This window comes from Cavia porcellus, unplaced genomic scaffold (assembly GCF_034190915.1).
Source record: "Cavia porcellus strain 051 isolate PalLab524CR breed Dunkin Hartley unplaced genomic scaffold, mCavPor4.1 scaffold_16, whole genome shotgun sequence".
Lineage (NCBI taxonomy): Eukaryota > Metazoa > Chordata > Mammalia > Rodentia > Caviidae > Cavia > Cavia porcellus.
The window spans coordinates 28,997,441-29,013,155 of record NW_026947499.1 but is presented as its reverse complement, the minus strand read 5'-3'; the positions used below and the strand labels follow the sequence as shown (position 1 = coordinate 29,013,155).

The 15,715-nt window shown below is 42.2% G+C and overlaps 2 protein-coding genes across 4 annotated transcripts in view; one reads left to right on the top strand and one right to left on the bottom strand.

The window, feature by feature from the left end:
- The window catches only part of Snap29 (synaptosome associated protein 29), a 56,670-nt gene extending 52,825 nt beyond the window's left edge, over window positions 1-3,845 (bottom strand). Inside the window, exon 1 of one of the 3 annotated variants that reach the window (XM_063226046.1) lies at window positions 3,428-3,845. In XM_063226046.1, the coding sequence (XP_063082116.1) occupies window positions 3,428-3,664 (237 nt within the window). In that variant the 5' untranslated portion in view covers window positions 3,665-3,845. The remainder of the gene's footprint in view (window positions 1-3,427) is intronic. The other 2 variants (XM_063226047.1, XM_003478360.5) reach the window with 2 other exon arrangements.
- A 117-nt stretch (window positions 3,846-3,962) lies between these two features.
- Window positions 3,963-15,715, top strand: part of Pi4ka (phosphatidylinositol 4-kinase alpha) — a 148,211-nt gene continuing 136,458 nt past the window's right edge. Inside the window, exon 1 of the mRNA XM_063226035.1 lies at window positions 3,963-4,195. Within this exon, the coding sequence (XP_063082105.1) occupies window positions 3,965-4,195 (231 nt within the window). The 5' untranslated portion in view covers window positions 3,963-3,964. The remainder of the gene's footprint in view (window positions 4,196-15,715) is intronic.

Genomic DNA, 15,715 nt, shown 5'->3' with positions numbered 1-15,715 from the left:
TGGTTGGTGGCTCCTGAAAACCTTATTGGAGTATGCTAGACAGCAAGAAGGGAAGCACAGTGTCCTGCACAGGTGGGCAGCCTCAGTCAGGATAGTGAAAATAAGTATAAAAACCATGTCCATATAGAATGAAAACGGGCCCACCAAAAGTTGCAAATAATTCAGTGCTCATTATAAGGGACTGGCTTCTTAAATATAAGCCATTTGCTTAATGGAGTACAATGTAGCCATTAAAAAAATCACTCCAAAAGCTTGGCACACATACAATTACACATATAATCTTAGCTACTCTGAGGCTGAGGCAGGAAGATCACAAATTCAAGATCAGCCTGGGGCACTTAGCTAGACCCTATCTCAAAATAAAAAATGAAAAGGGATGGAATGAACATAGCTTAGCATCAGAGTACATGCCTGACTGAACTCATGAAGAAGATCCTGAGTTCAATCTCCAGGTAGCACAAAACAAAACATCCTCCTACAAAGGAGTTTATTATATATTATATTCTATTAAGCAATATACAGACTAGAATGCTTAACTTTAAGTTAAAAAAATAAATATTTCTGCATAGGCCTATAATCCCAGCACTCAGGAGGCTGAAGCAGGAGTATTACTACAAGTTTGAGGCCAGCATGGGTTACATAGTGACCTCAAGGACAGTCTGAACTACATAGTGAAACTCTGTGTCAAAAAAATTATATAATATGTGGTTTTTATTTATAGACTATCTGACTAAGCTAATGGTAACTGGCTGCCTTAAGGGAAGAAGGAAGCTAAGGCCAAGGAAGGAGTGGGTGGAGATTTTAAATCCATTTGTGTCTTGAACTTTGAACCATGTAATTAGAGTCTTCGTCAAAAAAATTAAACTTTAGGGGAAAAAAAGACACTTATTAAGCAGACAGAGAGTGAGCTGCCTACAAATTATCTGTGCAGTTCCATAAACTGTTTACCAGATGAGCCAGGTACCTTCCCTGTTCTATTTCTCCTCTAGATTTTGGTGGTCATGACTGGTGGCCACAGCCTTTTCCAGAAACAAACTCTTTTGTTAGAGGTGACTTAAGTAATTTTCCTACTTCTGCCAAGTTGAGAGTGAATTATGACCTTCCTAACTAATTAGTATTCATAAACTCTTTAAAGTTCTACAAAAATGTGACCTGCATTTGGCATGTTCCATAGTAGCAGGTATACAGCAGGCACCCACCAAGGCTGGGAGGTTAGCAGGGGAACTGGGGCCTGCTGGGTGCCAGACTCTGCAAGAGAAGTTCAGGTTCCCAATATTGAAGGGAAATGAAAGAATGACTCAAAGACAGTTGTAGAATATGGGTGATGATAGGGGCGAAGATCATTCCTGACTCCCAGGGTCTCTAATAATTGAGAACTGATTTAATCCTGGAAAAATTCAACATGTAATCACCTTGGGAGACAGGCTGCTGCCTGGCTAGTTGTACTGTACTTTTCTGAGTAACACCCAGGTCAAGCCCCCTACATCAGAGGTGTCACCCTGCCTTGGTGGTCACAGTCCCCACTTTGGAAGATAATGGGACATATAACCACAATTTATATCACACAAATATAATAATATTTGTTTTTTCCTCCTGAGTTATGAGAACAGACTTTTCCCTCTTTTCAAAACCTCCTAAACTGCTTCCTCCCCGCCCCCACCCTTTTAAAAAGTTTTATTTGTTTCTTCTTGCTTTGAATAGTCCTGTCCATGGTGTCCCTGCACAGGAGCTCAGGAACCCCATTGTTGGGCCAACACATTCACATATTTTTTGTTCCTCCCTGGATCCTTCATCTTCACTCCTTGTGCCTAAAACTCAGCCTTCAAAGCCAATTCAAGTTCATCTTCTATCACAATAGTCTACTTTACATCACTCTGATTCTCTCTCTTTCTCTCTCTCTTAGACAGGGTCTCACTATGCAGTGCAGTCTGGCTTTGAACCCTCTACAGCGCCCAGGATGGACTCAAATTCATGGAAATTTTCCTGCCTCAACCTCCTGAGTTTCTGGGATTATAAGTGTGTGCCACCACCTGGCCATTCTGATTTTCTACTTCACTTTTTTCCTCATAGTTTTCAGAGATGTCTCTTCAAATAGTTCTTAGTTGACTTCCGTGGCCTTGGGGTCCTCAATCAAGTGACAAGTTCACCATGGCCTTAAAACCTCAAGTGATCCTTCCAATTCTAAGCCAACACTTCCCATTTGGCCTGAAATATAGAAAACTAGTCCACAGAAGAGGAAAGAACTACAAGCAAAACTTCCCAAGACGACTAAAGGCAGGAAGGTAGATCAATGGTGGATAATGTTACCAGAGAAACGGGGAAAGGAATAACCTAAGAAAGCAGAAGTGGGGAAATGACACAGATGATTATTTGAGAAGTTAATCTATGCACTCACACTTTTTTTACGCCTTGAGTGCTCAGATGAGAATGAATTTCGTCAGAGAAGTGGAAGATGACACTTTAATTTCACGTACTACGTTTCAAAACTACGAAATATGTAAAATTATACTTAGCCAATGTATCAGAGATCTCTTTCATTTAGTAAGCTTTTCCCCCCAAATTGGGTAGGGTGTCACATGCCTTTAATTTTAGCACTCTGGAAGCTGAAACAGAAGAGAATCTTTGATTTCAGGACAGCCTGAGCTATGCAGAGACAAACCAAAACGACTTTTTTTCCCCCTCTGTTCAAACATTAGTAGGCTAAGGTGGGAATGTGGTAAGAATAATCCTCACTGAAAGTTCTATGCTGATGGAAAGAAAGATTTGACACAGATGAAATGGAGCAAGCGACTGTTCCAACTCACATGCCATCTGTATAGAATTTAGGAAATAAAGTAAGGCCTTAGGTTCAATCAAACTCAGGCTCTGGCTTATTCGGCAGTGTGCAAAGGGGACTTCAACATTCTTTCTAGTGCTATGGAGACGAGGTGAAGGATGAGGTAAGGACTCAAGGCCATTCATCACCTGACATCTGCAGCACACAGTCCTCACTCCTTCTGAGTCACTCCGGAACAGTCTAAAGTTTCTTTACAGGTTAATGTTTGAATTTGTCCTACTTGGACAGGACAATCTGAACTAGACATAGAGGAGAAAAACTAAATTGAATAATACATGAAGATTTCTGAGGTAAACCGTCTCTTTCAATACTCCAGAAACATACCTGTTTACATAGTTAAGAGATTACTACAAATCATCAAGGCACTACATATAACAACATTTAGTAGTCAATTCAAGGATTCTCTTTTTTTTTTTTTTCTTTCGGTACTAGGGATTGAACTCATGACCTCGAGCTTGCCAGGGAGGCACTTACACCGCTGAGCTAAATCCTCGGCCCAAGGATTCTCAAAAGATTGTGAAAAAATATTTTTCGACCGCGTTTGACAAGGCAGAGGCTGCCCAGTTTAGCTCCGTCATGCCCCCGGCTCACCTCACAAGAGGCGACCCCGACCTTCTCGGACTCGTACATGAGAGACAGAGACCGGCTGGTACTGGCTGCTGTGGCCTCCGCCCTGCGCAGCACCTCCTGCCGCAGGTACTGTTGCCGGTCTGTGGGCGCGGCGAGTCCGTCGGGGAGGTCACGGGTGTCCCTCCCCGGAGCCTGCCGCGAATCTTCGTCTTCCGCATCGTCGTCGAAAGGGTTGTAGCTTCTGGGGTACGCTGACATATCGCCAACGGTAATCGGGGTCTGAAAACCAGAAGATCAGTCCCTAAACCGCCAGCGCCACGCCCCGTTTGTCCACTTTGGGGTTGCACAGCAAGCGCCTTCCGCGCTTATTACGTCACAGTCCCGCCTCTGGGGCCAACCATAGTGATCGGCAACAGGGGGTGATGCACGTCCGGCGCACTAAAATGCGGCCAACCTCTCGGCGCCTCTTCCCGCATGGAGCTGTGGGACCGCCCCCACGGCCACGCCCCACCCAATGTCAGGACTAGGCAGGTCACGTGGCGGGGAAGCAGGATGCGAATGCGCTTGCGCCCTGAGGTCTGGCGCTCTCGGGTGGGGTCCGGTGAGCCGGTGGGCAGGGGCGCTGGGCGCGAGATGATGGCGACGGCCGGGGCCCGGGGATCTGGGAGCGGCTCCGGCTCCAGCTTTAGCTCCAGCTCTGGCTCCAGCACCTCTCGGGGCTTTTATTTCAATACCGTCCTGTCACTGGCCCGCTCCCTCGCCGTGCAAAGACCGGCATCCTTGGAAAAGGTAACCCGGGCGGGTTCCGCCGCGGCTGACAGGAGGCGGGCCCTGGCGCAGGAGCGGGAAGGCGGGGCGAGGGATTGAGGGAGGCCGAGTCTGGGGTTCCAGGCAGAGAAGGACTCTTACAGGGGGGTTTGGGGAGTTGTGGTGGTCCATAAGGCCAGGGCTGGTGAAGAGGGTGGCCGACCTCTGAGGGGCAGCAGGGTGGGCGGTGACGCTGCGGATGGGTGGGCGTGAAATGGTATCTTGTGACTTCGCTGGCGCGGTGACTGTACCGTGGGCGCTTGAGAGCAGTGAGACGAGCCAAGCACTCAGCTTCTTGGGCCTCTGGTCCTGATTTTCTCCTGTCTTTTTTTTTTTTTTTATTCGGTGACCTTGGGGAGATGTTCTGTGAAACGGGGGTGCTTTTATGTGATATGCTTTGTCCTCTTCGCCCATTATGGTGAAGGCAGATGAATCACTGTTTCTGAAAGTGCTTTCTGAACTGTAAACCAACTGCACGTTATTATTATACGAGTCTGAGCTATTAGACTTGCTAAAAAATCGTGTGTTTGAAGGAGGGACAGTGGCAGGGATGGAACTGTGAACTGTCGTGGACATTGCTGAACTGGGTTTGCTTCAGAAGAGAAAGCACTCTTGCAGGAGGAATCCTTACCTTATTCCTGAAATGAAAGGGAACTCAGACCTGTGCCTGGTGTGGTGGAAAGAACACAAATTTTGATACCTTTCTGTCACTTGCTATACATCCTTTTAGGCAAGTTATTTGAATTCTCAGAGCCTCTGATTCCTTGTCGGTAGTGTGGCTGTTCTTGAGGAGTAAATGAGTGGTATTTTGTTTTGTTTTGTTTTTTGGACAGGGTCTTGCTATCTGGTGTAGGCTGCCTTGAACTCATGTAGCCGAGGCTGGATTCGAATTTGCAGTAATCCTCTTGCCTCAGCCTCTCAAATGCTGGGATTAGAGATTCGCGACACCACCCCTCAGTGATGAGTTCAAGTATGAAATGCTTTAATGATTGCTAGGCAAGAATAGATGAAAAATAGTCAGCTTTCTCTGCTCACCAGCTTGTGATGAGATCTCAGTACAGTGTTAGCACTGAAGGAGTGGGGTGGTTTATCTTAAATTTTTTTTGCACGTGGGAAGAGGGCTTCTCTGACAGGATAAGAGCAATGATGACTGCAGACGACTGCGGAGTTGGGTGTGGTTTTGTGATTCTGGTGATGGATAAAGCTGAAAGGTTATTTTAGCTATTTAGACAGAGTGAGCTAGTCCTTGGCTTGGTAGGGTCTCAAGTATGATTTTATTACCTCAGGATGAACAGGTCTTGGGAGACTGATGCCAGGCTGGTTCTTAGTTAAATAAGTACAAGCTGGACATGGAGGCATGTGCCTGTAGTCTCAGCTACTCATAAAGTTGAAGCAGGAGGCTAGTATGAGGCCAGGAATTCAGAGTCAACCTGAGCACCATAGCAAGACCTCCTCTCAAAAAAAAAAAAAAATTACATGCAGTGGCTTAGAGGCTGAACTAGGAGGTTACAAGTTCAAGCCCAGCCTAGGCAATTTAGTGAGAATGTGTCTCAAAATTTTAAAAAAAGTGTGTGTGGAGGAGGGAACTGGTGGGGTAGCTCAGTACTTTCCAGGTCCAACCCTCAGCCCCCTCCCTCCAAAAAAAGTACAGTTGAACCCAAAGAACATGAATTTGGATGATAGAACCAGGTCAGTTTCCCATTCTGACTCTCTAATTTCACTTTTTTTAAAAAGCAGATACTAGATTGGAATATAGTGAAGATCAACAAGATGACATAAAGTCAGGTCTCTGGGTATCCAACAAAAGATCACTAGTGTCTTTAGATGAGCCCATGTGTTATGGGCCAAAGTGCTAGTTTATTAAATTAAACTTGTGTCTGGTACTGAGCACATTTTCTTCTTTTTTATTTTTGGTAGGACCAACAAGCCTATCAAATTTTGATTGTTTGATTCAGGGAGAAAAGAGAGTTCAGAGAATTGGGTGATCTTTAAGATCATGGTCCAGTAATTTTAACCATGATACTAACCTTTCCCATTCTTAAAGTGCACTTTGGAAAAAAAAGAAAGAAAAAGTACACTTTGAACTGCACTTTGAACTCAACTTGCCTGCTGTCTTCCCCTCTAGTAACAAGTGTATTATGGGGATTTACGGTATAGCTTAGTAATAGAGCATGTGTTCATCAAGATTACAAGATATTTTATAATTAACGCTGCCTGAGTTGGACAGCTCCTTAATGTCAATTACTTTGGCAAGTGCTTTAGTCTTACTGACAACATTTACCAGTGTTCTGTGCAGAAGAGTTAACAGAGCAGGTCTGAGGTTGCTGTCTTTATAGGAGCCTGCTTGCAGGTCTGGCCTTTGGTTGTCATCTGGGAATTCAGAACTGTTCCCTTCATTCTCTAACTGATAATGGTGGTTCACTGTGCCCAGGATCCTTGTATCTACAATATGATTTATGTCAAACATCTGCTTTCCTTCTGGAAGTTTGGATTTGTTTGCTTGTTTGAGATAGAGTCTCACTGTATAGGCTAGCCTTGAATTTGCTGTGTAGCCTAGGCTGGCCTCAAAAGTCTTGATCCTTTGGCCTCAGCCTCCAGAATGCTGGGATTACAGGTATGTCACCACACCTGGCTGGGAAATGGACATTTTGGTACTTAGTAGATAGTGACTGTGACCAGCTTTCAAAAAAACCTTGGATCCTGAGTTTTTGCTGAACTTCTCTGGGCACAAACATTGCACACATATTACTGTACTTTTTATTATTGTGGCAAGGAACAAATTGATGTTTTCCCTCACTGGACAGAGAGAACATAGTGAAGCACAGGCATTGATTTCTTTATAAAATATCTGTCTTTTTTTCTTTGCAGATGGCCTCTCACTATAATAAAAATTAGCCATGTCTATAATTATATATGTATAGGCATTTTGGGGAATGGTTGAGACAGTTTATATTGTGGAGGGGGCTTCTGTAGGTGGCTGATACCATCAAATATATGTGAATTCTACTTATCCTCATCTTGGGTCTTTTTTTTTTTTTTTAACAAAATCTCACTTCATAGGTTAGGCTGACCTTGACTTCACAGGGATCCTCCTGCCTCAGCTTCCTGAGTGCTAGGATTACAGGTGTGTGCCACTATGCCATCTAGGATCTTGGGACTTTGTTATGCCAGGGATCATTGTTACTATATATTTAGTTCTGTAATACGTGTCTGCTTACTACATTTCTCTATTTTAAAACAGTTGGCAAAGGTTGGGGATTTAGCTCAGCGGCATAAGCGCCTGCCTTGCAAGCAGGCAGTAGTGAGTTCGATCCCTGGTACCGGAAAAAAAAAAAGGAAAATGACAAAACAAAAACAAAAACAAAAACAGTTGGCAGAAAACTTAAGCATTCCTAAGGAAAAATTCTTGAGGTTTCTAAGACTATAGGAATTTCAGAGTATTCAACTGGATTAATAAAGATAGAGACTTAAGGGTGAGATGGGTGTTGAAAAATGAACCCCCTCATGTCTATTTTTCTGTTTTATTCCAGAGAGTTGCCAGAGGACTGAGAGAGGCTTAGGTCAGTAAGATAGGATTAACCTGGGGAAGCTCAGTTTGCTGGTCTGTACGTGATAACTGAGTTCAGAGATTGGTAATACAGGCACCCCAGAAATGCTTTTAGTGGCAGTTGAGGCACCTTAATGACAGACCTTTTCTTTTGTCCTTCTACATGCCTCAGTTGTGTTTATTTATTCTAGTCTCCACTCTAATCTCAATTGGTGACACCACACCAATCATTACTCAGTACATTTTTTTCTATAGTTACTTCATTTATTCATTCAGAAAATTTTGATTGTTTGTTTTTTCATTGGTACTGGGAATTGAACCCAGGACCTTGCCTGGCAGGTACTTGAGCTGCTGAGCTATATCCCTGGCCCTGGAAAATGTTTATTGAAGTACCATTTATTGGTATGCACTAAAGCCCAGGCAAAGAAGAAATACTAGTCTTAATTTTGTTGCTCAGGTGACCCACGAGTGAAGATTTTTTGCCAGTTCTCTCATCTATTGTTATATTCCAAGCCTGGTGAACAGACTCCTGCTGTGTTCAAATAGCTAAACCTTTGGACATCTGTCCTCTTGATTTATAACTGTGTTTTGATGTTTTCCTGCCAGGCTGCTCCTAAGGCTGGAATTTCCTTGCTGAGACTTACCCCTAGGATTACATCCTACCTCAGGACATTGTAAAGCCCTCTGCCCTATCCCTCAGGAATATAGAGGAGAAAAACAGATAGGAAGAATGTCTTCTCTTTCCTTTTTTTTTTTTTTTTATCGGTACCGGGGATTGAACTCACGACCGCCTGCTTGCAAGTCAGGTTCGCTGAGCTAAATCCCCAGCCCTGAAGAATGTCTTCTCAACAGTATAATAAAGCCAGGTACATACCTGTAATCTTAGCACTTGGGAGCCTTACAAGTTCAAGCCCAACCGGAGCAATTTAGTAAGGCCTTGTCTCAAAATTAAAAAATGTCTGGAGATTGTAGTTCACTGCAAATGCCCCAGTATGGAAAAAAAAAAGCCATATGCAGTGATAGACATCTATAGTGTCAGCTACCTAGAATGCTAAGGCAGCCTGGGCAAAACAATGACTTTTTTTGGAGGGGTACTGGGGATTGAACTCACAACCTCATGCTTGCCAGGCAGGTGCTTATGACGCTGAGCTAAATCCCTGGCAATAAGACTCTTACCTTTTTTTTTTTTAATTAAAAATTTTTTTCTGTCTTAACAAAACTTAGGTCACTAGTTAGCTAAGACACCTGGGGATTCCTGGAATTCTAACTGAAGGAAAGAGAGAAGACACTTTAGAATATGAGGAAAGGACTGATCAAAGACTAGTGAGCATGCGAGCTGGAATGAAGGGCAAGGAATGCTGCTTACTTTGCAGGTTTGTCTAGGACAGGATTGGGGCTGCCATTGCTAAGGCATAAGTTTGAGAGCAGGCAAGCACAGGTCACTGATTTTAATAGGCGAGGAAGCCAGGTAGAGCCAGGAGGAAGCTACTGCTTTTTTTTTTAATTACTGGGAATTGAACTCAGGGCCTTATTCTTGCCAGGCAGGCTCTGTGCTGCTGAGCTACATCCCTGACCCTGCAGGAAGCTTCTTTGGGGCAGCTCAGCAACATTCTGAAGATAGTAAGAACCAGGAACACAGAAAAAGACTAACAGGCTAGTAGAAATCAGAGTTTGAGTCTGAAGACTAAAGAGTCTAGTATTTTTGTTTTTCTGAGACAGGGTCTCCCTATGTAGTTCGGGCTGGACTGTGTAGCCCAGGTTGTGTTTGAACTCTTGGCAGTCCTCCTGTCTCTGCCACTAGCTGGGATTATAGGCAGGTGCTGCTAAGTGTGGCTCGGCACTGTGGCATTATGGACAGACAGAAAGTAAACTTGTTAACTCTATAATCTGAGGAATGTGTGCTCAGATGCCTTGGGCAAAGTGCTTTCTGCAATTCGTGATTATCGAGGTTATTATTTAGAATGGACTGCTATGAAGTGAAATCATGCTTGTTTTTAGCATCATGAAGCTGAAAGTATACTATCCTCTATCTTTCATTTGTGAGGCCATATTAAAAGAGCCATCCATAGAGTAAGAGGTGAGTGAATGAGAGCTGGCAGAGATTATTCAGGATATTTTAAAAAGAAATTAGAAGAAAAAGACATTCTTGCCTGTAATCCTGCCACATTAATAATAAATTGGTTTGCTAGGGATGCTATACCACAACGCAATTGTTTTACAGTTCTGGAGTCTAGAGGTCCTATATCAAATGTGAGTAGTTTTGGTTTCTTCTGAAGCCTCTCGCTTTGGCTTGTAGATGTTTGCCTTTTCTCTGTGTCTTTGTAAATTTTTTTCTCTGCTCCCCTCCACCATCTGGGGAGATAGAAATGTTCTATTTTTGATTTCTAACTGTGGATTCTGTCACTTCTATGTTTGTAGTGTATACTCCATGGAGATGTGGCTTCTTGATTTTAATTTTTATTTATTTATTGTTTTTGTGAGGCAGGATCTTGCTGTGTAGCTCAGGCTGGCCTTGAACTTGTGAGCTTCATGATTGGTGGAATTATAGTCATAAATCATTATGTCCAGCCCAATACTGATTTTAATTTTTGAAATGTATTACTTTTACATTTGCTTTTTAAATATATCTTAGTATACTAGAAAAAGAAAAAGGCCTTTTGTGAATATTGCTGGATCAGTCAGAGCATTAACTTCATTTGTGTTGGAAACTGGCAAGTGTTGGAGAGTGTTGAAGCAGTGCTGTGGCGTGGCTGGGCATGGTTGAACAGAGAATGAGGAGATACCTCAAGGGGCAAAGATAGGCTGAAGCTGAGGCCACCTAGGGACTTTCTGGATAGTTTTCCTTAATTAGTATCCTCTGTTGTTAGGAGGGGTCCTTGAACCCCTCCCAAGATCCTGTTCAGATTTCCTCCATTGTCCACGCAAGTTCTTGCTTGTTCTGAGTAGATACCGGCTGCCTAGGGTCAGTCTGCCAGCCAGCTAGCAGAGTTTCATGCTCTGCTAAGGATTTCACTCCTTCTGCAGCCCTAAAGCGTGTCTCATTCCTTTGAATCTTCCCTATGTACCCATTTGGGGGATTGGGAATCTAGGTACAGACCCCAACAGGCAAATAAGACAAGATTGATGCAAAAGTCTCTCAGGTCTAATTTGCATTTATTTGTTGTGTTCTGAGAAACCATCTCTGCTATAGAAAGCTATTCTTTCTCTGAATGTTTTTGGTTTAGAGCTGATCTGGGAGCTAGGATTCAGGATCTCTAAGCTGTTGTGAAAACAAAAGATTGCAACATTTATTCATGTACTATGTCTTCGCTTGTGTGCCAGGCACTGTGCTAGGCTCTGGTGTCTGAGAAAGTTCTGTTTGAATAAGCATGAAAAATTTTGACTCAGTGGATAATCTTGAAGAAAGCCATACTGGTCACAGTGGGAGCTAGGGTAGCACAAAAATAGGCTGGGTCTGATCACCCAGGGTGGGTCATAAGAATGGTTTTGGACTTTATCATATAAGCAACTTAACAGTTTAAGAGCTTTTGGAAGACTGCAGAAGAATTAAAATATTATTAACAAATAAAATAAAATGTCAGTTAGTAGAAATTTGGTGCAGGAGAGTCACAAATTCGAGCCCAGCCTGGGCAATTTAGAAATTTAGTGAGGTCCTGTCTCAGATGACAACAAAAACAAAACAAGGGTTGAGGATGTAGCTCAGTGCAAAAGCCCTGGTTTAATCCCCAGAACAATAACAACACTAAGAAAAAAAAGGCAAGGGGCGGGGTAAGGCTGGTAATGTAACTCAGTGTGAAGGCCCTAAATTCAGTACCCAGAACAGCAAAACAACACTACTCCCAAACAAAACAAAAACAAACAAAAAAACTCACCTACTATCAGTGTTAGGCACTGTTTCTCTAGATGTCTTTAGTCACTTAGGGAAATAGTCTGTTAGATCTTTGGAGAGATTTAAGAATTTTGTGTCTTCCTAAAATTTAAAAATATAAATTTCCCTCTAAGTGCAACTTTATTTATGGATTCATTTATTTTTGAAGTACAGGTGCAGAACCAGTGAGGAGGTTGTCAGTTGTCTTCCTAATTCAGTGTCCCACCCAGTGTCCAGTGTTGGGATTGAACCCAAGCCCTTAGGCATACCAGGCAAATGGTCTACCACAGAGCCATACACCAGCTCTGTATTCAGCTCTGTATTTTTAAGAATAGGAAAATTTTGTTGAGAAAGAAAGCTCCTGAAATAGGAGGGGACCAGAAAGTAGGTTGTCAATGAGCACAGTTCTCAAAGAAAGTTTTGTGCATCAAAATTATGAGGTGGGTATAAAGTGGGTCAAAAATCAACCAATAAGATTACAAATATAGCTGCTTAGGAATTATTGCTCCAGTGGAGAAGCGGATCACATAGCAAGTGTACATGGAAAAAACAAAGACTTTCTTTTTTTTGTCTTTTTCATTTTTTATCGGTACCAGGGATCGAACTCACGACTGCCTGCTTACAAGGCAGGCACTTATGCCGCTGAGCTAAACCCCCAGCCCCTTTAAGACTTTCTTTAGGAAGGGATGGGTCAGGGGGTCTTGGTCACCACTAGTATAACTGATATCTCGCTGGACTTTATTGGACCAGGTGATACCAGTTATCCCCTGGGCATTCCATCTTTATCTTGAGGCCTGGACTTCAGCAGATGGCGCCTCCAGCCACAGTTTAATCCTAGCATTGTGCCATGAATCAGTCAATCCCAGTGTCACATACTCCAAATCTAGCCACTTCTGAAAAAGTGCCCTGATGATTGCATGAGGCTTTGGGGGGATGTCTAGACACAAATCGTAATATCTCTCTTCTTTCTTTTAATGGTACAGGGCGCTGAACCCAGGACCTCATGTATGCTATGCAAGTATTCTAACACTGAAATATTGTTTTTTTTTTGGTACCAGGAATTGAGCTCATGACCTCATGCTTGCCTGGCGGGCACTTATGCTGCTGAGCTAAATTCCCAGCCCCAACACTGAACTATTGTACAGATGTGTCTATACTGGGGTTTTCCTTATATCAGATCATGCCATTGGCAATAGAAATAATTTTACTGCTACTTTTCCACTTAAGGTGTCTTTTATTTGACTTTCTTTCCTAACTGTCCTGCCTAAAATCTTAGAGATGGTAAGAATGGACACATCCATGTCTTGTTCCTGTTATTGGGAAAACTTTATTTTATTAAATGTGCTGTGGGGAGTATTGGAGTGTTGATTGATTAGCATGTATATAGTCCTGGGTTTAATCCCCAGCATCACTACAAAAAAAGTCTAGGAGCTGGGGATTATGCTTATCTGCCATGTGTGAGCTTGAAGAAAGACAGCAGCTCCTAGTATTTGGGAGGCTGAGGTAGAGTGATCACAAGTTAAAGACCAGTCTCAACTAAATGGCAAGATTCTGTCTTAAAAAAAAAAAAAGCTGTGAATTTTTCATAGCTGGCTTTTACCAAGTTGAAGAAATCCTCTATATTTCTCATTTGATGAATGTTTTTTATCACGAATTGAGTATTATGATTTTTTTGAAAGAGGCAAATGTTTATTTAGCTCAATTTGTAAAGGGTTTAGTCTATAATCAGTTGCTCCAAGCCAAGTGGCATAGCAGAGGGGCATCCCAGAGGAGAAACAGTTCATGGGGGCAAAAGACATAAAAAGGGACAAAGAAACAAGTTTTACAATTTTTTAAATGCTTTTTCTGTTACTGTCATGGTTTATGGGTTTTGCTTGTTTTTCTTTTTTTTCACATTGCTGAGGATCAAATGCAAGACTTTATATATGCTAGGCAAGTGCTTTGTCACTGAGTTATTACACCAGTCCTTGACGCTAGTTATTATTATTTGTTTTTTTCTAAGACAGTGTCTTGGTATTGATTCAGACTGGACTTGAACTCACTAGCCCAGGCTGGCCTTTAATTTGTAGTAATCCTCCTGCTTTAGGGTCTTGAGTGTTGAGATTACAGGTGTGCTCCATCAGAATCAATGAAGCTAAATTTTTTTTTTTTCTGGTGGTACCGGGAATTGAACTCATGACCTCACACTTGCCAGGCAGATGCTCATGCTGCTGAGCTAAATCCCCAGCCCAATGAAGCTAATGTTTAAACTTTGTTAAGTCAAGTCTAAAAAGCTTTTGTTGTGGGGATAGTGTGCGTGACCCTTCTGAAGTCTCTACTGAGTGTTTTAAAGGCTTTTCTCCTCTGAGGGTAGTTCAAACTCTGTCAGCTCTGTGTAAATCTTGAGAACCATTCAGCTCACAACTCCCTGTTCTTTGCTCAGCTTCATGGATGTCACCTCATATTTGGTGTATCTTAGTTTTCTTTTCTTTCTTTCTTTCTTCCTTTTTTTTTTTTTTTTTGTATCTTAGTTTTCATCAAGACTCAAGAGAACTCTACTGCAGATTTCCAGAGTTTTATTTCTGCTTGGCTTTTCTCAGAATTTCCAGCTGCAGTACACTTCCTCCTGCTTGCTTTCTTTCTTTCTTTCTTTCTTTCTTTCTTTTTTTCTTCTCTTTCTTCTTTCTTCTTGTGAGACAGGGTCTAGCTGTGTAGTCCAGGTTGGCCTTGAACTCACTGTGTATCCCAGACTTGTCTCGAGCTGACAGCAATCTTCCTGGCTCAGCCTCTCGAGTGCTAGTATTATAAGGCATTCGCTACCATGCCTGGCTGTTGTATACCCATTTCTGTCTTCACAGTTTACTGAGATTACTATCTGCTGGGGATGCCCTTCCCTATTTGAAGTCCAGATGTATCTCTGGCTGACAACTAGGGTAATAATGTAGGACTCAGTTTTGTTTCCTCTATGTCAAATATTACAGTCTTGTGCTGCTTGATGAATTAGGAAATCATTGATTTAATATACTTACCCCTTTTCCTAAGAAAATAAATCCAGATCCTGTTATTCCCTCATAGCTGCAGGTAGAAGTTCTTAGGTCACAGGATTTCATTACTAAAACAAACATTGCAAAACTGTCTGGTCATCCTTTTATATGTAAGAAAATTTGAGACTCAGGAAGGATGACACCAATTTTGCACAGTTCTGTGATAGAAGGAAGATACTCTGTGTTTCTGTCTGTGTGTATACTTAGTATTTTGTCCACATTTTACTGAAGGAAAGAAGGCAGAGATATTTAAGTAGATTTTTGTCATTTATGTAAAAGTAGAACTGGACTGAAAATCAGCACTTCTTGACTGTGCAGCATTCCTGGTTACTGGAGTATTACCCATTAAAACAGATGTGGTGGGAATCAGATGTGTACATCTGTCTGTGCTTTCCCCTGTCTGGGGCTTGAGCATGACTCAAGTAATGGGGGTTCTTTTGACTTACTAATTGCATATAAAAGTATATGTAAGGGGATGGGGATTTAGCTCAGCAGCATAAGCGCCTGCCTTGCAAGCAGGCAGTCATGAGTTCCATCCCCTGTACCGATAAAAAAGAAAAAAGACAAAAAAAAAAAAAAAAAAAAAAAAAAAAAAGCATATGTAAGATGCTTGTATGGAAGGGGCTGGGGGTTTAGCTCAGCGGCATAAGCGCCTGCCTTGAAAGTAGGCAGTCGTGAGTTTGATCCCTGGTACCGATAAAAAGGAAAAAGACAGGAAAAAAAAAAAAAGATGTTTGTATGGAATGTCATAGAAAGCCATGTTAATGTTTTGGAAGGTTATGTATCCATCTGCATGTGACCAAAAGAACATGTTTAAACCTCTGTCTCTAACTCTGTGTTTATCATGTCACAATCACCTTTGTCTAGCATAGTGGTTCTGAGTTACTTAGAAAATCTAAGTTTACACTCAGTGTTCTTTAAGGGGGCAGTACCTTTGAGAAAAACAATTAAAAATGGTTTTACCAAAACACAAAAACCCTACCACAAATATTTAAAGCTTCTTAGTGTTTAGTTCTCAGGGAATTTTGTTTCTCCAGAAAGGCTCTTCAACAAGGTTTCCAATA